Consider the following 24828-nt stretch of genomic DNA (forward strand, 5'->3'; position numbering starts at 1 on the left):
AACTTAAAATGAATTCAATTTGCTCCTCTCTAAAAGTTAAGCAAATAGTTAAAATACCAACAACTAGGGGAAATACCTCTCTAGATGTCATTCTAACTAATCTGAATAATTTTTACATTCCACCCTCAGCAAAGCCTCCATTGGGTGGGAGTTATCATTTTTCCCTCCTCCTGTCCCCCTCTTTTAATTTTAAGCATACATTCTCAGTAACTTATGACTCTTTCCACCCCCTTCAAAATACTGGTCTTATTTCTTTTGGAATGTGACCGAGCACTGAGGATTTGTCTGATATTTATAATTTGCACGATCTTGATGAAAAATCATTAGCTTTCACAAAAAGGTAAACGATAAATATCTAATCTCTTTCCATAGATTAATCAACCCATAAAAGCGCTAATTAGAAAAATGTTGAATATTTTCAGAAATGGTAAACTGGATGAAGCTAATAAACTAAGAAAAGCAATTAAAAAGGAAATACGTCAATCCCATCCTACTACAAGAACATGGTCAAAGAATTGTTTACCAATAAACCAAAAAATTGACATTCCGAGGTGAAAAAGTTGTGTGGTAGGAGTCTAGACCAGCTTGATTTCAATCTACCTGAATCCCTATAAGTTACTGCTAATAATCTGAACAAGTTCCTTGCTTCCATCGTCCAGAGCCTTCCGGCATTATCTTATCAATTGCCTACTGATGTTCTCCCACCTACTTTCCCCTCCATATCTCCGTCTGAGATCGAAATAAAAATTGGGAAACTACGAAAAACAATTGTCTGCTCTTCGGATATGCCGTTCCTCTTATTAGTGCTTTCAGTGAGTTTGTCTCAAAGCCCTTGTCTGTTATTTCCAATGACATTACTGAGTCTGACCAATATCCGCAGATTTGGAAACAAGATTTCATAACTCCTTGAAAAAAAAGACAGAAAACCTGGTTTTGAAGAGGTTCGTCCTATTTCACTCACTCCCACATTCTCAAAGTATATATGAAGGATTCCTTGCAGATTGGCTGAAGGAGAAAATCCTACTTTATACTGACCTGAGACAATTTTGGAATGTGAAATCCACTTCTACTTCCCATTGCCTTGTTTTTCTAATTGAATCAATTTAGAAAATTCTCAAAAAACCTAATAGCTGGCTAAATTTAATTTCTATTGACCTTGAAAAACCATTTGAACTTGTTAACCACAATATTTTAGTTGAGAAACTTGTAACTGATTTCAATATTGATTCTTTCCTGGTTAAATTGGTTGCCTCCTATTTATCAAAAAGATAGTGGTCAGCTATCAGAATCATTATTCCCGCCCGCTCCCTGTCAACAGTGGAGTACCACAAGGTACTCTCCTAGGTTCCCTCCTTTTTTCTGTTATGATAAATAGCCTCGCTAAGGAATTTCCCGACAGACGGAAAATTGTGGATAACCTAACGGTTGTTGAAACCTGCCACCCAAACTTAGTAAGCGACCCTATGAGTATCCTCAGTGATATTGCAGACGACGCTACGGTCTTAGACATGAGAGTAAACCACTATAAATATATGATAGTGCCAATATGTTTCCTTAAGACTTTGCCCTTTTCCCCCAACCCTATCCCCCTAGATATTTCTGTGTCTTCCCTTAAATTACTTGGGGTTAGAATTTCCTCTAACTTAAAGAGGGATATCCACGTTAAAGATATTGTCCATAAAGCAAACGCGACCATGTCTCTCCTCATGATCTCTTGAATAAATTTAACACACCCCCTTCCCATTCTTTAAGGATCTATACTTCCTTTGTCCGCCCGCATCTTGAATATGCTTGTCCAGTTTTGCATCCTGGCATCTCCCGTGATAAATCATAAAAAATGGAAACCATTTAAAAAAGAGCCCTAAGAATAATGTTCAAAGAAGCTAAGGTACCATACTAAAAAAGTCGCTCCTTCTAAAAAAGGCCAAGCTGGAAACACTTGTGCACAGTAGAGGAACGTTGTGCCTCCGTTTTGGAGAAAAAAAAATGCAATAATAAACCTTCGCACGGAAAACATTTCCCCAAAAAGAAACCCCCTATCTAGACACCGCTTGCCACGTACTGTTTCTAAACCCGTTCCTATCTAGTCCCCCGTCCGTTGCTTCACCTCCAGGTATGAAAAAACCTTTGTTTCCTTCATTACTGACAAAATAAACCACTAGCTTTCTTTTTTTCTTTGGTGCTGGTGATACCCAAGTTGTATGTTCGTTTGATTCTTTTGTTCCCTCCCCCTTGTTTATATGTTCTCTTTTAAGCCTTTTCTAACGCTAATTTTGTCTCACTCTTTTCTAGTTTTCTTTTAGTTTTTACCTTTTTAACTTTCTGACATTTTGCCGCGTAATTTTATCTCACTCTTTTTTAGTTTTGTTTTAGCTCTTACCTCTTTAACTTTCTGATATTTTGCCGCTTAATTTTTTACGATTTAATTTTTTTGACTAATGAAATGCTTTGTCTTTTTGATTTTTTGTTTATGGCATTGTTTAGCCAGTTTTTTAGTTGTTGTGCTATTTATATGATTTTTTTTTGGTTTTATGAATCCGAAATGCAAATTCAGTCCTTTGGGGCTTGTGATAGAGATTTTTTGAAATTAAAAATATCTTATCTTACTTTATAGACCTGCTTTCTCAAAGTTTAGCAATTAAGGCTCATCGCGTATAGCGTCTGGCTTCAGACGCTACAGGCATGGTTTTTCAAAGTCGAGCAATTTAGGCTCATCACGTAGAAAGTTGGCTTCAGACGCTATAGACCTGCTTTCTCAAAGTCTATTTGAAGGATTGCTTGCAGATTGTTCGGGACAGTTCGAGAACATGAAATCCACTCCTACTTCCCATTACCTTGTTTTTATTATTGACTCAACTGAAAACATTCTCAAAAAACCTAATTGCTGGCCAAATTTAATTTCCATTGACCTTCAAAAAGCATTTGACCTTGTTAACCACAATATTTAGTTGAGAAACTTGTAACTGATATTGATTCTTTCCTGGTTAAATGGGTTGCCTCCTATTTATTAAAGAGATCACAAGTAGACAAATATCAGAATCATTATTCCAGCCCCCTCCCTGTTCACAATAGTGTAACCCAAGTTACTCTCATAGGTCCCCTTCTTTTTTCTGCTATTGTAAATAGCCTCGCTAAGGAATTTCCAGACAGATGGAAATTTGTGGTTGACTTTAACGGCTTTTAAAACCTGCTACCGAAACTTAGAAGGGAACCCTATGAGTATCCTCAACGATATTGCAGATAACGCTGCGGTCTTAGACATGAGAGTAAACCGCTCGAAATTTTATTAATGCTTGTCCAGTTCGGCATCTCCCGTGATGAATCAGAAAAAATTGAATCCATTAAAAAAAGATCCCTAAGAACAACTTTTAAAGAAGTTAAGGTACAGTACTCGCTCCTTCTAAAAAAGGCCAAGCCGGAAACTCTTGAGCACAGGAGAGGAGCGTTGTGCCTCCGTTTTGCAAAAAAAGATGCAATAATAAACCTTCACACGGAAAACACTTCCCCCAAAAGACACTCCCTACCCAGACACCGCTTGTCCAGTACTGTTTCTGAACCCGTTCCTATCTTGTCCCCATCGTTTGCTTAACCTCCAGGTATGAAAAAACCTTTGTCCCCTTCGTTAATGATAAAATAAACCGCTAGCTTTCTTTTTTTTTTCTTTGGTACAGGTGATACCCAAGTTGTATGTTCGCTGGATTCTTTTGTTCCCTGCCCCTTGTTTACATGTTCTCTTTTAAACCTTTTTAATGTTAAATTTATCTCACTCTTTTTTAGTATTGTTTTAATTTTTACCTTTTTAATTTTCTGACATTTTTCTACTTAATTTTTTATGATTTTTTTTTACTAATGAAATGCTTTGCCTTTCTGATTTTGTTGTTTTTGGCATTGTTTAGCCAGTTTTTTAGTTGTTGTGCTATTTTTTTATTTTTTTTGGTTTTATGATTCCGAAATGCAAATTTGGTCCTTTGGGGCTTGTGACAGTCATTTTTGGAAATTAAAAATATCTTATCTTCTTTTCTTACGCTATAGACAAGTTTTCTCAAAGTCCAGCAATTTAGGCTCGTCGCGTATAACATCTGGCTTCAGATGCTATAGACCTGCTTTTTCAAAGATCAGCAATTTAGGTTTATTGTGTATAGCGTCTGGCTTCAGACGCCATAGACGTCTTTTCTCAAAGTCCAGCAATTTAGGTTTAATGCATGTAGCGTCTGGCTTTATCCATTCCATAAGTAGTAGTTTAGCCAGACCAAATAGACTGCTGTGGCAGCTGGAACATTTTCTTGGCATCAGGGAGTTGAATAATGAAAAAAACAAAGCAGTTTCATCACACAGTGCATTTATTTTTGTTGCAAATATTAGGCTGGAGCCATCACGTCACCCCTTACTCTTGGCAAAAAATTCTGTTGCAGAGTTTCATCTATGCTTCATACCGCTTCACTAAAGAGATCGTCTGAAAGCAGAGTGTACAGATTTCTGTCATTTAATGTTGATATTGTCAAATACTCAGCAAAGACAAATAACCACTTTTTGTTGAGAAATTTGTCAGCCAAATGCTACACCAACTGACTTCAACTTATTAATAAGCAAGTGGATGAAGAGTTTGTCATGTTGAGAGGTGGGCAGTCAAATTGGAAAAGACTGCATAACTGTCTGAAATGAACTGCAGTTCTGCCCTCATCATCTTCCCTTTAGAAGTTTCACAATCTCCAAATAGAGGACCAAGCCATCTCAGATTTTCACACTGCTCTAGAAGTGGATCTGCTTCTGGGCCAAGTGTAAGTCAGCGTGTCAAGACATGCTTTATCAGTACGCGTTTTGTCAACCTCTTTTCTTCCGGGATTTTCTGCAGGTCCTCTGGTCTTCTACTCCATTCTTGGAGGAAGAACCACAACGAAATGACTACCCGAAAGGAATTATTAACCAGCTGTTCAATAGCCTTCTTGAATGCAATGTGTGTAGAGTGGATTTTACAAGCCCCTATGTTCACCAAGCCACTTCCACTACAAGAAATCCTTTTCTTTTCATCAAGAGTTTTGACTACTTTCTAGCTTATATTAGGTCCATCAGAATTGAGAGTTGAAAAAATTTCTAAAGGCAAACAATGCTCAGATATGCACTTAATCAACTTGTGTACAAGATCAGCCTTAGCGTTGGACACTGAAAGCTGTCGTCAAATGCAGGTCAAAAACCTTCCTATCCATCTAAGACCAAAACCACACTAATTTTGCTGCAAACTGGTCTGATAAGGTTTTATTTTTTCAATAATGAAGAATCAAATTTGTTTTGCTCGTCCTAAGAACAACAGAGCGAACTATAACCTGTAACATATAAAATTATATTTCAGTCTATTTAGACAAGTATCCAAAATAGGCTAAAACCTAGGGCCGAACTTGAGCATAAACCATTCAAGATAGGCTACAATGAAACAGAAAATATAGAAAGGAATCCAGAGGAAAGAGGTTTCAATCTCTTTTGCCTCTTTCTATTAAAAATTTTAGCTTTATCTTTTTTAAATTGTTAGTTAATCAACATACAATGGAAAAACTGTAGTCAGACTTCATTTCAAGAGTTTTTAAAAAGTGAAAGAAATGAATTTTTCCATCCAAAAGTGACAAAAAGCAACTTGGCATGAGAAAAGCAACAAATAAGTGACTCAGCACAATCCCTGCTGTGGTTGTAAAAACTTGGAAGGTGGCGCATTAGATTGGATCTCGAGAGTTCTATTTAGTTTTTAGTAAAGCGCAAATTATGCAATAACCGTTAAGGGGTTTCAGGGGCAGCAACACCATTCCTAATTGTGGTGATAAACAGACAAAACGAAAAGGGTCCTTCAAACTAATCTGAGGAAGAACAATAAATTTGAACAACTTCAACAGAACAAAGAAATCATCAAGAAATAATAGGTGAATACAGCCAATAGAACTACAATATTTTATTTCTCTGCACACAAAAGTCTAGATGAACAGAGACACATTCAACTCAACTTTGATGTACTGTGACAAAACAAACATGAAGTATTTTTCTTAGTCCCATAATGAGTTTATACAACCCACCCCCTGAATAAACTGACCAACAAATAAAAATTGTCCATTCCCTTCATGATCTTTCTCATTGCTTTGACTTGGTTTTTTGATGGGTAATCAGTGGTGGACTTCATTACTCTTTTTAGTGAGTTTTTTTCTTTCTCCTGCATTCTCAGCCATAGAGTCTTGCAAGGGGTATATGATAACGCGTGTATGGTTCTACCTTTGGATTGTGATTAAAAAAGAAACCATTAAAATAAATACTACTACTAATAACTCACTGCAGCACGAAGCCGCCTGAGGGCAACACAGCTACACATGCTCCTCCTCCAACCTAATCTATTCAAAGCCTCCCTCTTTACACTCTCCCAGGAAGTTCCCATTTCCTTTAAATCTTTATTTATGACATCCTCCCAGCCCAGACAAGGACGACCTGCTTTCTGTGTACCCCAAGACGGTTGGCCAAAAAGGACAATCTGTTATCCTTCATCTGCAGAATGTGGCCTAGCCATCTCAAGCTTTCTTTCATTATAGCCCTAGAAAGCGGGATTGAACAACATTTTTTGTACAACCTACTGTTTAAAATACAGTCAGTCAGCCGGGTACCCAGAACAATCCGTAGGCAATTTCTCTGGAAAACATCTAGTAAATTTCCGTCTGCTTTTTGGAGCGCCCATGCTTCAGAGCCACATTTGACTACTGTCATCACAGTAGCTTCCAATATTCTAATCTTGGTTTTCAGACTTATCTTCCTATTCTACCAAACTTTATTTAACTGTGAAAAAACACCCAGAGCCTTAGCTATTCTACTTTTAACATCTTCACTGCTCCCACTGTCTTTACTAATAATACTACCAAGGTAAATGAAGCTGCCAACCTGATCAATCTTTTCGTCGCCCAACGTCACCTTTTCATCTTCACTTATTCATAGCCTTAGTGACATAGTCATCTTAACAATTAATTTTCAAGCCTATTCTAGCACCCTGAAATCGCAAAACCTCTAAAAATTCATTCATTTTGCTCACACTTTCATCTAATATTCTTAAATCATCAGCATAATCTAAGTCCAGGAGCGTTTTTCCTCCCCATTTGATTCCATGGTCTCCAATTGCCTTTCCTGTCCTCCTTAAGACGAAGTCCATCAAAATGATCCATATAAAGGGGGATAAAACACAATCCTGCTTAACTCTTGATTTAATACAAAACCAGTTTCTAACCTCATTTCCTACCTTAACTGCAGCAGTATTATTCTTGTACATAGCAAAAATCACTTTAGTGTATTTTTCTGGTATACCATATAAGGATAAGACCTTTGCTAATGCTCTTCTATCAATAGAATCGAAAGGTTGTTCATAATCGATAAAACTGAGGACCAAATGTGTTTGACAACAAAGGGATTCAATGATCTGAATGTATAAAAAAAACAATCTTAAAACAAAAGCAGGAGATGATATCTTGGAGCAATCAAATTAGTATAATCCTTTGATTTTTAATAGACTACTAGAGCCTGGGAAAAAACTGTGGGGCCCTAAGCTATAAATGATCAATTGGGGCCCACTTAGATGTTGCTGAAATGTGGAAGCAAGCATGTGATGCAGTAAAAAGTGAGCCCCACTTCTAAAATGTAGGACTTTAGGCCAAGGTCTCTTATCCTCAATAACAATTCACATAGGGGGTCCTCCATGATTAAAATAAACAGTTCATTTTAAGCTAAGTGACTTACTTGCTAAAGCAAATTTTAAAACAGTTAACTCATATGGTTAAAATACTGATTGTATCAGTATTGTATATATATATATATATATATATATATATATATATATATATATATATATATATATATATATGAAAAGAGAAATCACCAATGCAACAGCACAAACACATAAAAAAAAAAAAAAAAAAAAGAGAGACAGAAGGAGAAAAGGAAGACTGTTTTCCTACTTTAGTAATTAATATAGACCAACACTTGAATGAAGCCTTAACCCTACTCATCCATACAATCACATAGGTCAAACAGCATAGATATGCTGTTTGTATATATATATAAGCCTATTAGCTGCATTTTTTCATACCATTACCACATCAAAGTCACTAGGGTACATGGTAGCTGCATTATTTCTTCCAATAATCCTCCAACCAAATGAACCATTAGAGTAGCTGAGGGCATCTTCAATGATTTTCCTTCGGACTTTTGAAGCATGGTATCCATTGAAAGTGACTATATACTCTGAAACAAGAAAAATACAATTCATAAAAATAGCCTAATCAAGATTAAAAAAAATGGACCAACTACAAAAAATTTATTCCACTTTATTACTTTTGTAATTAGCAAATTTAAGTTCAATTTGATTGAAAGTTGCACTCTCTGTTTGTGTTTAAATTGCAGAAATTTTCCTCACACTCTTACTGAAAAAGCAATTGTAGTTTATAGTTTCTTACAAAATATTGAATAAATTCTTAGAATCCTAAGAGAGCATTGTTTTTGTTTTCTTTATTTTAAAATATTCAATTTAATTTATTGTACCAAACAGTTGGTCAAAGGTCTTATTTCATTGGCATGAATGCTAGCCTAGTTTCACTTTTACAGGTGTTATAAAGAGCTACATGTTTTTATTTCAAACCAGATCCCCATTTTGGATAAACAACCTGTAGAGTGAATTCACAAAAGTTACAGATGGCATTTTGAATCTAAGGGGAGGGGGGATTGTCCTTTTTGTTTCAATTTCTTCAATAAAAATACCAAAAAAGTAAATAACCCACAAAAATGTATTCTTTAAAATCTAGGAAGAAATGGGCAGGAATAATTGACACCTCTGTGAACAAAAAAAAAAAAAAAATAAAAATCAAAAGAAAGTTAAGAGCAAAATTAAAATTCAAAACAAACTTAAATTATCCTATGTATGAAAAAGGATGCTGACCCCTCACCCCCCCCCTCTTAACACTAAAGTTTAACCTGTGGTTACCTGAAAGCATTTTAGAGTTCAAAAACACAGCCAGCTGGTAATTTTAGGTGTTTTTTCACTGCAATTCTTTTAAAACACTGGGGCTAAAATTGTTGTTTTTTAAGCAATTGAACACAAATAAACCCTACCAGTCTCAAGGCATGGTGTCATTTTTTGTTACATAGGTCATTTATTAGAGATATCATTTTGAAGCATTGCTGAAAAAAAAAAATTAGTCTAATATGTGGGGTGGAAGAGTGGTAGGCACCATATACAGGATAATTTCTATTCATTTTGAGTTCTAATGAGCTCTCTCTCCAACTGCCCCTTACACTAAAGTATATCTTCAGCTAAATTACACTAAAGTCATAATATTGGACATGGCTTTATAAATATAGTTATCTTGATTTGGCTATTGTTTCCAAGAAGAATCATAAACCATTGTGAAACTAAGCCAGAAAATACCTGGAAAAATTCCAAGTGATATTGGATCTTAATTATATTGTATGTTATTGAATGAATGTTATAGTTATTTTTTGAAGAATATCACTCACATTGAATAACAGGTAACCAGATATTATTTTCAAATTCAAGAGGACAACAGATTATGATTCTTCTTAAAGATTTGCATAAACTACAATAGTGTCTGAGAATTTGGGTAGTTTTATTAGAAAACTTGCATTTTACTTGAAATTGGTCAATGTATTTCTACCAATTCCTGACAATTATAGCTCAATTACATTATTTCTCAGCAGAATCATACATTTTGAAAAACAATGTAAGAAAAGAGTCCAGGTATATCTAGCCCTATGGGGGAAGGGGGGACAGACTGGGATGCAGTTAGAATATCAGCAATTGTATGGTATTGTTTGCAAGCTGGAAAAAAAAGAAGCTAATTCTGCTTTCTAATTACTAAAGAAGCTAATTAATATTCATAAGAAGTAGAAAAGCTACTAGACCATTATTTGCAAGTAACATAGAATTGATAAGATCTAGAAAGCAAATCTACCCAACTATTAGAAAGATTACACCATCAAAATTAGTAAGTTTTGAATTTTGCTGACTTTTGTAGGCTAATCAACAGTTTAAATAAATAGTTCAGACTTTTTTAGACCTTTTAAAATTATAATTAAGACCAGTTATTAATAATAATAATGAAAAAAATACTGTTGCAGGGTCAATTTTTACATAACTTGCATTTTCAGTTCTTAAAATTTTAGCTAGCTGGTGTCACAGGGCAGCTTTGCTTTTGATTGGTTTTTATAACTTAAACTTTTTGATGCTAAGATGCAGCTTATTTGGAAATATAACTCCCTCATTGTATTTGAAGGACCATTGAATGGATAGCCTAAGGACAAATTCATTTTTTTTCTATCTGAATAGGTGCAATAACTTACAATTATGTAATTTTAGCCCCTAATTGTTTCTGAAGATATCTTTTCAGAAGTTCAGATTAGACATTTCTAGATTGCTGATTTTATCTCCTATTTGTGGTTTTGTTTGCATTTTTGAAAATTAATCCCTATCCCCACTTCCCTCTACATTGCCCTAGGCTATATACAAGACAAACAAACCAAAAAGATTAAACCATTAAATTTATCTTATGCTCTTTTTCAACCCAATAGATATTGCCCTGACAATGTACCCCCCCCCTTTCCTCATCTTGATAGACATATATAACCCTGATTATAAATTTGTTTGTTGTTTTTTGTCCTTATTAATCTGCCATAAGATTGGCTAGTGTGGACTTACAGACCTCTAATTTGCCTTGAGTGGTTGTGCTGAATACTGGATGAAAAAACTATATTAAATTAGTTAATAACCTATGTTGATAATAATAGAAAAAACAAGATAATCTGATTAAATATATTACACAGTAAGAATTTTCTTGTTTTATGTTAGTTTCTATATAGCCTGGGGCTATATGAGACCATTGGTGTGAGAGCTTGGAATGAATTGTCAAAATTGCATACAAAATTATAAGAAGTAAGCACAAAATTAGCAATCTGGAGTGACTGTTCATAAAGTGTACCTAAAAAATCTTAAAATTCATAATCTACTTCCACCATTTCTAAAATTATTTTGCTTTACTTTAACACCACAACCCCCCAAATCTGTCATAAATATATTGTCTGAATTAAGTCACTCTTTTATTCAAAGAGATGTAATGACAAAGAAATTAAAAAACAGAAAATACATGAATAACACTTGATATAATTAAGTAGGATAATTTAGGATTTTATTTAGGCTAATTGTTCTCAGAATTTCTTAGCCTAACTTTCCTTTTGTTCAGAATTGCTTAGCCAAGCTTTTCCTTTTGAATAGGCATAATTGTAGATTATACAAGGAATTTCTCACACTGGACCTACCATTCTCAACAAATGATGAGCTGAACTCAGTTTTAAGTTCACTTTCATAACCAGACGGGCTACAAGCATTCACTTCATCCAATCTTGCCAGTTTGATTTTGAATATGAAAAAGACCATGGATACTATAATAAATGTCCGCATTTTCTTTAACAGATAAATTCACATTTTTGGGTACTTTAAAAGACGATGAGACTTTGTGCCCCCCTATGTCTGCTCAATCTCAAGACAAACCTGCTGCCAAAGAACAATGAGCCTGAATTTTGAACTGTTTCCGTCAGCAGAGTCATCTAGTGAATAAGTTCGTAGATGCCGATAATTGAGGAAACGGGAAGTCTGCATTTTGAGGCAAAACTGCAGGAAGTATTGGAGAAAAATTGAACGAAAAAAGCAATGAATAGAGAAACGAGTGTATGCCATTTTTTTGAAGATGATTTATTGATTATGCAAAAGCAATCTAATCTTTTTTCTATAATCATTTTTCTTTTCTTTTCTGATATTTATACTTTTTCTAAACTTTAGCAGGGTTCCCACACCGTAATTACATTTAACAGTGTTGTCCATAGACTGCCAAGAAGTTTTCATCGTCCACAATAGCGGGACAGGTTAAATTATCAACTATAAAGTATGTTTTTAAAGAAGCTTAGCTGAATTACTTAGAAAGTAAAATAAAGTTTAACTTATTTACGGCTACAAAGTAGAAGATAGATTTTAGATAGATAGACATAGACAAAGTCAGACAAGGAAAACCGGTATATTAACTTCATTAAAAACTTTATTGGGATTATTGAAGCTGTGGAGGCCCGACAATAGACTATTCTTGTTGTGACGTAAATTATCAATAAACATGGAAATAAATTTTCGTGAAGAGACCCTTTTTAAATATATTACTACTATTATTTTACTCAGCACAAGAAAAAACAATTGGCTTGTCACAGTACAAATACAAGAAATGACCATTCAACAGCAACACTGGGAAATAAAACACTTCAGCAAAACAACTATACAACTAATATGCATCTTTTGCGTAGAAACTGCGGCATCAGGTAAACTATTCCCAAGTTTTGTTGCTCAGTTACTAAAGCTACATTGACCTATTTCTTTTGCACTCGCGGCTGATAGAGTTTATACAAGTTTTGTCGATTGGCTGAATAGTGACTAAGCTTGAAGAAATCTTTCCACATTATCAACAACCTTCGTAATACGGAGAGTATTGATCAGGTTGATTCAGTCCCATCAAAGCTGCTGGGAAGGAAGTCCCAAACATTGCAGTCGGTGTTGATACACTAAATGACTCAAATTTGGTACAAACTTTGATGCCCGATGTTGAAGCTTTTCAATTTGCCGCGAGTCACGTTTCTATGTCAGGTAACACACAAAGGGACAATATTCTAAAACTGACTATAATTAGCATTCGTGAAATTATTAACACATGCTTGTGAAACTAACTGGTTATCAAAGTGAATAGCTAAATTCCTCAATAAATCCGCAGGTGAAACAGGTGACCAAGAAGCTAATGGTAAGCACAGCTTTTCGAAAAGTAATGAAGAACGAAACGTTTTTTGATGGTTCTTGAACATGGAGTTCGATTTACTCCAATCATATAAGGTGTTATATGATTACCAATAATATAACACCAATCATTCAGATCCTTCTGCATAAAGGCGATGTCTACCGGGAAGATGACACTTGTATACAGTTTTAAGTCGTCTGCAAACAATTTGACAATGGAGTGACGAATTACCTCAGGAAAATCAATGACAAACAAACAAAATTAAACTGGGCCCAAACAACTGCTTTGTGGCACACCCCTCAAAATCAGGCTCTCACTTGAAAGTGCGTTACCGACTATAACTTGCTGGAAACGGCCTGATAAGTAATCTTTAATCCACGCTAAAGTTCTGCTGCCTAGCTCCTACTTTTCACATTTTTCAAGCAACAAACAAAGTAAAAAAGCTTTAATGAAGTCAACATACAAGCAATTAAACTTCAAACCGAAATCAGCCATATTTTGGAAATCTTTTATAAGTTCTAGCAACTGCGTATTGTTTTTTTTTTCTGAAACACTGTTGTGACGGATGCTCGAAGTAATTGTCTCGAAGAATTTGTTTCGCTCGAAGTAATCCTGTATCCAATATACAATAACCTTTTCAAGAACTCTCAAAACATTAAGGTGTTTGAGATTGAATGATAATTTGCATATTGGGACTTAGATCCTTTTTAATAGAGTGGCTTTACGACCGCTTTTTTCCATGATAAGGGGCCTTTACCACTTAATTGACAAATGTTAAACAAAAACAGAAGAGGTTCAGCTAAACACATGGCTGTCTTCCCAAGAAAAGCGTTAAAAATACCATATATATCTGGAGCTTTATTAACGTAAAGGTCATGAAGAATTTTTAAAACTTGCTGTGACAAAATATTAGATTCATCGATAGGCAATTTATCTGCTGAATCAAAATCGGTAAAATGAGGTGGACTGTTTTCATGAATGTCATTCAGATTTAAAAAATTGACGAAAACACTTGATTAGACACATCAGCCTTTTTCTGATCATCGCTAATTAATTCAAAAGTAGCTGGATCATCAAAAATGCACTAATCAGTCGAGGAATCAGCCTTGTTTCTATTAACATACTTCCGAAACTTCTTTGGCTCCCTCGAATGCTAGGAATGATTGACGGTTCGAGTGATTTCCGATTTACACACAGAAATCGAGCGGCGCGTTTCCGAGCCCTTTTACACGCACATCGTGATTCTTCGTTTTGTTTTTCAATATATACGGTCTCCATTGTTTATTTTTATCACTAATAGCATCAAGTACAAATTTTGGTAGTCGTCTTCTTTTTCTTGTACCTTTTGTTATGTAATAACGTGGAATTAACCTTTTACATGCTTCTTTTATAGCCTCTCGGATAAACTCAAAAGTAACATTCACATTTGCATTACTAGACTGAAGCTCTTCAACAATAGATACAAAATGGATAAAGTCTTGAATTTTATCGTATTGACCCCTACTGTAACTAGAAATAGAGTTCAACGCCGAACTTGCATTCATTGATTTGTACATAACTACACAGGAACTTTTACCTAGGGTTGTCAGCATTCTAAGGTCTACTGGGTCATATGGATATTTCATGATCACCAAGTCTAGAACATGGGGAGTTATAGAGATATACATTTATTAAGAAAAGAAAACAAACACTATTCGCCATTCGCCTGCCAAGAAAGGCAATAAGCTTGTAATGGCAAGCGAGGTTATAACCCTCAGCTAATTAAAACCACATTCATATCACGCTACTCATTACAAAAGAAACTCAACTGATGAAGGAAGAAAGAAAAAAAAGAGAAAGAGGAAAAAGACAAGAAGAAGACAAAAAAAAATTAACAGAAAAAATTAACAGCAAATAAATCAGGGAAATGCCTTGAATAGAATGATAACCTGGAAAGGGAGTGGAATCACTTCTGAGTCTTGTGGGATCAGCAGCATGCTGGTACAAAAAACTATCCTGTAAGGTTTGCACAAGCTTAAATGCAAAACTCTGGTCCGTCCCTGACGTAGCTTGGGATGACCACTCGATATCGGGCGCATTGAATTCACCGAAAACAAGAATTTTCGAGGAAACGGACGAAAGGTATGACAGACAACTCAGCAGTTAGTCGTCGCCACTTAACATACTAAATTCACTTCTAGATGGGCTTCGATTTATGCCCATAAAACTCACATTTTGGGATACCCCCAGCAACTTAACCTTCACACTAATTTCTTCACTTAATCCACTAGTAAACGAAATATTAACTAGTACATATTTGAATTCTGGCGATGACCAAACATAAATACAAACTCCTCTTTTCGAATGCTTGTCGTGCACGATATTTTATCCACCCAATTGACAGAAATGTGCTTCAGAATCGAGGCAGTATTTTGGAAGCACCTCAGTCAGGATAACTATGCCAGGATTCCGCAAATTTGCTAAAAAATACAGTTCGTCAAGTTTGTTTGAAAGTACATCAAAATTATTATACAATACAGAAAGACTATTTTTCCATTTCAAACCTGGAGGGGGCTGCTTGTCTCTGATTTACCAGGAAGTAGCAAAAAGAGTCAACGCGAGCTAGCTCAGGACCAAATCTACCACGTCTGATTTTCCAGCCGACCATTCCAGCACTGAGTTTCGCAACAAGTTCTTCTCTTAGCATGTCATATTTTTTCTTTTTAGCCATCTCAGTTTTTGAGCAGTCATGCACAATTCTAAACTCAGGATATCTTGCATTTATTGCAGGGAGATTTGTGGTTAAAAAGAGACAAGCCATGTCTCTCTCAATTGTTGTGCTAAATATGAGTTTTACAGGCCGGTATTTTCCCGCTTGATGTTTACCTAAACGGGCTGTAAAACTACGCTTTGACTTGCAACCTTCCAGAAAATCTTTATTAATCTGGTTCAAGTCAGATTCGTGCTGCTGCTTCCTACTTTTTCAGTTTGGGTTCTCCAGTAAACCAAAAGCAATATGATTTTTTTGTGTTGCGACCAGGTCCAACAGAAATTTACCCAAATTTTGAAACGATATACCCTGATTTCCTAACCAGCAGCTCCTTCACAATTTTTGTTAATTTTTTCTGAGAGCTGTTTTTCCAAGACACCAAATTTTGTTCTTGAACGGCTGTAGCATGCTCCCGAATTTCCGACATACATCCTTTTGCTTTATTTTGTGCTTCAATTTGCTCGACTTTTGCATGTATTGGAGTAATCAGCTCAGTAAACTTCTGCTCAAGAATTATAAATGAATCCTGTATTTCAGACTTGATTATGTTCTTCAGTTAAGAAACAGGAAGTCCTTGACTCTGAATACTTTTTTGTCTGCGCAAGGAGTAGAGTCATACAGACGCGAGCCGGCGGGACATCTTTGTAAAATACGTGTACTCTGGCTTGGTCATTTCGACGCAATTTATGCAAAGTCACAGCTCGCATGAGTCGCAAAGCACTGTGAAACTATTTTCTTCCAAACGTTTGTCGTAACTTTTGCAATTACCAAGTTCTTTTTTGGCGACTGTCTCTGACGCTTCATTGCTCCGCTTTTACTCATTTTAAACAAAAACAGTTCAGGTGAAGTGGCAATACTACACATCACCAGAGTTCAAAATTTACTCCAAACGTGCTTCCGGTTGGAATAGCAGCGTTCAGCAGAATATATAAATGTCCTTTTAAAGCTGTTTATCACCAATTCACAACAAAGCCGGACGGCAAGGAGAATTTATGCACGGAGAGCGTAATGACTTTTTCACTTATGCCACAGAAAATACGATATTTTTGAGAGCTCACAGACAACGTGTTTAGAGCAGCGTTACAATCAAAACAAACTTCCAAAATTTATTTCAAACAAATTTCATTGTTTTTAGTTTTCACCAGAAATCGACAAAACCGTTTGTAAAGCATCATTTCAAAATCTTACCGCTGGGTGAGAATCTCTAACAGCCGAATATTAATTTCTTGCTTTACACAATTTCTGCCAATAATACCTAGGCTAAATCATGCCTCGACTTTCGGCTTAACTAAGGATTTTCATAAGAAGAAATACCAGAGGACCCTTTTATAAAAACAATCGTTTCTTTCTAAATTCACACAATTTTTTTTTGTATATTCATGAATATTTCTAGTCAAAGTGATGTTTTGGTTCTTACCCTTGATTTTTTGTTGCACACTATTAGATAATGTTTAGTGTTCAGTGTGATATCTGACTGGAATTAACTGTACAGCTTAACATTCTTGACATAACAAGTGTGAGATTTTGTCACACAAATTGTGACTTTTTGCGGTTGTCACACTTTAGAAATGGAATTTTAAGTTTACATGTTTCTGAGATAATGCTACGTAAATATGATATAGCACAAACGGGCCTCAATTAGATACTTTGAGGACCGTACCCACGGATATTCTGATGAATTTATTATCTGTGTTTTATGGATTAGTAATATTAGCAACTGTAAAATTTTTTCATAGTTGGGATAAACACCATTCGATAAAAAGTGGTACAAAATTACATGCCGTCAGTTCCAAAATTCCTTGCAGCCAGCAAAACACACTGGAAATACTTCAAAGGCGGCTTGGATATTCTTCATAACTTGAATGGGAGGATGCACTTATAAAATTATATTATCAAGTCAATACTTAAATACTCTTGCCAATCCAGACATGTATCCCCAGGGCCGGATCTTCTAGGTGCGGAACCCGATTGATTTTTTTTTGCGGGGCCCCCTTTCTTTATTAAGTGTTTATCCAAATTCAAATTAAGCATATATATATATATATATATATATATATATATATATATATATATATATATATATATATATATATATATATATATATATATATATATATATATATATATATATATATATATATATATATATATATATATATATATATATATATATATATATATATATATAGATTACATATACATATGCGGGACCCGATTGAATTTTTTTGTGGGTCCCTTTATTTATTAAGTGTTTATCCAAATTCAAATCCAGCATATATATATATATATATATATATATATATATATATATATATATATATATATATATATATATATATATATATATAAGTTGTCTGTGGATGTGTGGGTCTGTCTGTCGGGTGACGTCATGTTTGTGTGTTGACTGACGTCATGAAGTTAGTTGTCGTCATTTTTGTTATGACGGTGACGTCATTAAAGATATTTAAGACATGCGTTCACGTAGAAATCTATTAATGTTTAACTGTAAAATGACTGATGAACTTACAATGGCAACAGCCGAGGAAGATGCTCAAAGAGTCTATGCCAAAAAACTTGCTGCTGATAGAGAAAGTAAGAAAAGAAAGCGTGCCGAGGAATCAGAGCAACCTGAAAGTTATCGCCTGGCATTCAGGTACAGCTCAGTCGATGATTATAGCTTGAGTAGATGTGTTCAAATCGGGACTATGTCTAAAATTTGTCCCTATTGCAAGGCCTTGAAATTCAATGGTGAAACAATGGGAATGTGTTGCGCCTCAGGAAAAGTTAAACTTCCTCTATTGGCTGCACCACCAGAGCCATTGAAGACTTTCCTTACTGGAACTACGTCAGAATCTAAGCGTTTTTTGTCACAAATCAGAAAATATAACTCATGTTTCCAAATGACGTCGTTTGGAGCCTAAATCAAAAATCCAGATCAATTTATGTCTACTTTCAAAGTAAAGGGGCAAATTTATCATAGAGCAGTGTCCCTTCTACCATTCTCAGGCGAGAATCATAAATTTTTACAATTGTACTTCATCAGTGATAGAAATTCTGAATTGAATGCACGTTGCGAAATTTCTCCCAACGTTGAAAGGACAATCGTTTCCCAATTGCAACATCTTTTCCAAGAAAATAATAATTTAGTGCGTCTGTTCAAAACAGCCATCGATTTGATGCCCACTGATACGCATAAAATTGTTATTTCCGCTGACAAAACGCCTCCTGGCCAACATATGCGTAGATACAATGCTCCAACTATCGACGAAGTGGCAATCGTTATGGTCGGTGATCAGTTTTTACCTCGAGATATTATTCTTCATAAGCGAAACGCTCAGTTGTTAAGAATTGCTGAAACTCATCGATGCTACGATACCCTACAATATCCTATCATTTTTTGGGATGGAGCCGACGGCTATCACTTTAATATTAAATTGATGAATCCAGCCACTAACAAAGAAATGAATAAGAAATGCAGTGCAATGCATTATTATTCCTATAGACTAATGATTCGGCAGGATGAAGAAAATTATATTTTAAAATGCCGTGAATTGTTTCACCAATTCGTCGTTGATATGTATGCTAAAATTGAATCAGAACGTTTGCTATATATCCACCTGAATCAGACGAAGCTCCACTCTGAACAATACATTCATTTGCGAGATGCAGTTATAAATGACGGTAATACCACAAACGTTGGAAGATTAACAATTTTACCTTTGTCATATGCTGGCAGTCCCCGTCATATGCATGAATATGCTCAAGATGCTATTGCGTATGTTCGTCTCTATGGTCGTCCAGATTTATTTATTACATTTACATGTAATCAATCTTGGGACGAGATACTGCAGTTTTTACTTCAAGGACAATCGGCGGTTCATAGACATGACATTACGGCCCGTGTCTTCCGGCAAAAGTTGAAATCACTGATAAACTACATAGTAAATTTTAAAGTGTTTGGGTCAGTGCGATGCTGGATGTACTGAGTGGAATGGCAAAAATGAGGTTTGCCACACGCACACATACTAATCTGGCTACATAAAAAAATTACTTCGAACGAAATTGATGATGTGATTTCCGCTGAAATACCCGATGAAAATGTCGATAAGGGGTTACATGATATTATTGTAAAAATATGATATATGGACCTTGCGGTGCAATGAACGAAAATTCACCATGCATGGCCAAAGGAAGGTGCACAAAGCAATATCCTCGGCAATGATGGTTACCCACAATATAGAAGAAGATCTACTGAAGATGGCGGTAAAACAGCAATAATAAAGAAGCGTAACGGTGCCACCATCGAAGGACATAACCAGTGGGTTGTTCCATATTCCCCATTATTATCAAAAACATTTAATGCACACATAAACGTTGAATACTGTAACTCTGTAAAGGCAATCAAATACATATGTAAATACGTCAACAAAGGCAGTGACATGGCAGTTTTTGGCTTGCAGCCCGAAATCAAAGATATCGACGAAATCGTACAATATCAGGCTGGAAGATACATAAGCAGTAATGAAGCTGTTTGGCGAATTCTTTCATTTCCGACACATGAACGTAGTCCAGCTGTTGTTCACTTAGCGGTACATTTACAGAATGGTCAACGTGTTTATTTCACGGAAACCAACGTGCAACAAAGAGCCCTGAATCCACCGGATACAACATTAACAGCTTTTTTTTCGCTTTGCAAAAATGATTCTTTTGCAAAAAAAACTGCTGTATACAGAAGTGCCTTCGTATTACACGTGGAATACTAAAAGTAAAGTATTTGAACGTCGAAAACAGGGTAAGTCAGTCGACGGTCAACCTACCATCTTCAAAGATACCACGATAGGAAGACTCTACACCGTTCACCCCAATCAACATGAATGCTTCTTTCTACGCCTGCTTTTGGTGAATGTACCCGCTCCGACATCCTTTGAGTATTTGAGAACTGTAAACAGTACTATACATGACACTTACCGTAGTGCATGCCAAGCTCTGAATTTATTGGAGATTGACCAACACTGGGATAACTGCATCAATGACGCGTGCGAAATGTCAACTCCAAGTCAAATTCGTGCATTGTTTGTCATCATTTTAACAACTTTTTCTCCATCAGCTCCTACAGAGTTATGGGAAAAATATAAGTCAAAAATTTCCGAAGATATACTCCATCGAAAACAGTAAGAGACGTCAGATATGACTTTTGATTTTACATCAGAAATTTATAACTACACTTTGGTTATTATAGAAGATTTGTGCGTACGTATGGCAAAAAAACCTCTTCAGGATTGGGGAATGCCTTCACCTAACCGTATCGCTGCTGTTTCGACATATGTAGAATTGGATCGTGAACAAAGTTACAGTACGAGTGATCTATTGTCGTATGTACAAAATAACATTTCCAAGTTAACATCGGAACAAAAAGACATTTATGATACGATAATGCATTGTGTCGATAACAATGTTGGAGAAATTTTCTTTTTGGATGCGCCAGGAGGTACTGGTAAAACGTTTGTGATAAAACTGATTCTGGCATCAATTCGATCAAAAAATGATATAGCGTTGGCAACTGTGTCGTCCGGAATAGCCGCAACATTGCTGCCTGGTGGAAGAACTGCTCATTCCGCTTTGAAATTGCCTCTGAATTTGCATTCTACAGAAACTCCCACGTGCAATATTTCCAAATCATCTAGGATGGGTAAAGTATTGCAGCAATGCAAACTTATTATTTGGGATGAGTGCACAATGGCACACAAAAATTCGGTCGAGGCTCTGGATCAATGCCTGAAAGATTTGCGAGGGAAGTCGAAACTCTTTGGCAGCACATTAATATTGCTTGCGGGAGATTTCAGACAAACATTACCTAGTATAAGAAAGGTGACAAGAGTGAATGTCGGAATTATCGAGGCATTAGTCTGGTCTCTGTAGGTAGCAAATTACTGAGTAATATGATACTTTTTAGACTGAGACATGCTGTAGACAAAGTTTTAAGGGAAGAACAATGCGGTTTTAGAAAAGGTAGAGGATGTGTCGACCATGTTTTCACTCTTAGGTTAATAATTGAGAAGTCCCTTCGTTGTCAAACACCTTTGGTCCTTAGTTTTATCGATTATGCGCAAGCTTTCGATTCTGTTGATAGAACAGCGTTAACAAAGGTCTTATCGTTATATGGTATACCAGAAAAATACATTAAAGTGATTTGCGCTATGTACGAGAATAATACTGCTGCGGTTAAGGTAGGAAATGAGGTTAGCAACTGGTTTTGTATTAAATCAGGAGTTAAGCAGGGTTGTGTTCTATCCCCCTTTATATGGATCATTTTGATGGACTTCGTCTTAAGGAGCACAGGAAAGGCAATTGGAGACCATGGAATCAAATGGGGAGGAAGAACGCTCCTGGACTTAGATTATGCTGATGATTTAAGCATATTAGATGAAAGTGTGAGCAAAATGAATGAATTTTTAGAGGTTTTACGAGTTCAGGGTGCTAAAATAGGCTTGAAAATTAATGTTAAGAAGACTAAGTCACTAAGGTTAGGAATAAGTGAAGATGAACAGGTGACCTTAGGTAACGAAAAAATTGATCAGGTTGGGAGCTTCAGTTACCTTGGTAGTATTATTAGTAAAGATGGTGGGAGCAGTGAAGATGTTAAAAGTAGAATAGCTAAAGCTCAGGGTGTTTTTTCACAGTTAAAAAAAGTTTGGAAAAATAGAAAGATAAGCCTACAAACCAAGATTAGAATATTGGAAGCTACAGTGATGACAGTGGTCAAATATGGCTCTGAAGCATGGACACTCCGAAAAGCAGATGAAAATTTACTAGATGTTTTCCAGAGAAATTGCCTACGGATTGTTCTGGGTACCCGGCTGACTGACCGTATTTCAAACAGTAGGTTGTACGAAAAGTGTGGTTCAATCCCGCTTTCTGGGGCTATAATGAAAGAAAGGTTGAGATGGCTAGGCCACGTTCTACGGATGAAGGATGACAGATTACCAAAGATTGTCCTTTTTGGCCAACCTTCTGGGGCTACACGGAAAGCAGGTCGTCCTTGTCTGGGTTGGGAGGATGTCATAAATAAGGATTTAAAGGAAATGGGAACTTCCTGGGAGGGTGTAAAGAGGGAGGCTTTAAATAGATTAGGTTGGAGGAGGAGCGTGCGTAGCTGTGTTGGCCTCAGACGGCTTGGTGCTGCAGTGAGTTATTAGTAGTAGTAGTAGTAGTATTACCTATAATACCTAGATCAACTCCTGCAGACGAAATGAATGCTTGCCTGAAAAATTCTAATTTATGGGCACACGTAAAAACATTAAAATTAACTACAAATATGCGTGTCCGATTGCAAAACGATGACTCTGGTCAAACATTTTCAGATCAATTGCTAGCAATTGGAAACGGAAAGCTCCCAGTAGACTCAATTTCAGGACGTATACAACTACCTGCTGATTTCTGTAATTTAGTGACGTCCAAAAATGAATTGATTGAAAAAGTATTTCCGAATGTTCTAAATAATTATAAAAATAATAAATGGCTAAGTGAAAGAGCGATTCTTGCACCCAAAAATATAGACGTCCACGAAATCAACGATATTGTTTTAACCAAGATTCGAGACCAGGCAGTCCTTTACAAGTCAGTCGACACAGTTTTGGAACCAAGTGAAGCGGTTAATTATCCATCTGAATTTTTAAATTCCGTGGATCTTTCAGGGTTTCCACCACACGTGCTACAACTAAAAATAGGCGTACCAATAATACTTTTAAGAAATATCAACCCACCAAAGCTTTGCGATGGCACGCGACTTGCCGTAAAAAAAAAACAATGGAAAAACTAATAGAGGCCACAATCTTGACAGGGCCTTTTGAGGGTGAGGCTTTTCTTATTCCTCGCATTCCCATGATTCCAACGGATCTGCCTTTTCAATTTAAAAGATTGGAATTCCCAATTCGATTAGCATTTGCAATCACCATTAACAAAGCTCAAGGTCAATCATTAGAAAAATGTGGTATAGATCTTAATACTAATTGTTTTTCCCATGGACAATTGTACGTTGCATTTTCGAGGGTCGGTAAACCTGGCAATCTATTTATATGCAGCGACAATTGGACAGCGAAGAATGTTGCGCAAGTTTTACGCAGTTAATTTGTATTGTATCTATCTATCTATCTATCTATATAAAAACGAGTTGTGCGTATGCATGTTTGTTTGTTTGTAAAAAGAGTGGTTGCATATGACGTCATTATTAGTACATAAGGCTTTGTATATGCACAGACAATGGGAAAGCCAAGAATGTTGTATATTCGCAAGTTTTACGTAGTTTGAAACACATATATAAATCTATCTATATTCACAGGTGGGACACAGGGACACAACTACAATGGCGCGTAACTAATATGGCGCGTAACGACTTACGCGCGCAGGGGGACTTGGGGGGGCGCGAAGCGCCCCACCAACTAGGTGTTGGGGTGATGCGAAGAGCCACCCCAACAGCTAGTATATCTATATATATAAAAATAAGTTGTCTGTCTGTGCGTCTGTCTGTCAGGTGACGTCATGTTTCTGTGTCGACTGACGTCATGAAGGTAGTTGTCGTCATTTTTGCTATGACGGTGACGTCATTAAAGATATTTAATCATGAAGTTAGTTGTCGTCATTTTTGCTATGACGGTACACGTCATTAAAAATATTTAAGACATACATGTTCACGTAGAAATCTATTAATGTTTAAGTTTAAAATGACTGATGAACTTGCAATGGCAAAAGCCGATGAAGATGCTCAAAGAGTCTATGCCAAAAAACTTGCTGCTGATAGAGAAAGTCAGAAAAGAAAGCGTGCCGAGGAATCAAAAGAACAGCAAGGAAACAGGCTTGAGGCTGATAGAGAAAGAAAGAACTGAAAGCGTGCCGAGGAATCAAAAGAACAGCAAGGAAACAGGATTGAGGCTGATAGAGAAAGAATGAACAGAAAGCGTTCCGGGGAACTACCAGAGCAACGCGAAAGCAGACTTGCTGCTAAAAGAGAAAGTGAAAAAAGAAGGCGTGCCGAGGAATCACAAACACAGCAAAAAATCAGGCTTGCTGCTGATAGAGAAAGTAAGAAAAGAAAGCGTCCCAAGGAATCACAAGAACAGCAAGAAATCAGGCTTGCTGCTGATAGAGAAAGTAAGAAAAGAAAGCGTGCCGAGGAATCAGAGCAACCTGAAAGTTATCGCCTGGCATTCAGGTACAGCCCAGTCGATGATTATA

At 36.2% G+C, this 24828-nt stretch overlaps 1 protein-coding gene across 2 annotated transcripts in view; it reads right to left on the reverse strand.

The window, feature by feature from the left end:
* Positions 1-11605, reverse strand: part of LOC136033572 (membrane-bound transcription factor site-1 protease-like) — a gene marked incomplete in the record, with an annotated part of 67459 nt that extends 55854 nt beyond the window's left edge. For both annotated transcript variants that reach the window (XM_065714330.1, XM_065714329.1), the window contains 2 exon segments: positions 8099-8253; positions 11338-11605. In XM_065714330.1, coding sequence (XP_065570402.1) covers positions 8099-8253; positions 11338-11479 — 297 coding nt within the window.
* Between the last annotated feature and the right edge of the window lie 13223 nt (positions 11606-24828).

The sequence above is a fragment of the Artemia franciscana genome, chromosome 12, assembly GCF_032884065.1.
Source record: "Artemia franciscana chromosome 12, ASM3288406v1, whole genome shotgun sequence".
NCBI lineage: Eukaryota > Metazoa > Arthropoda > Branchiopoda > Anostraca > Artemiidae > Artemia > Artemia franciscana.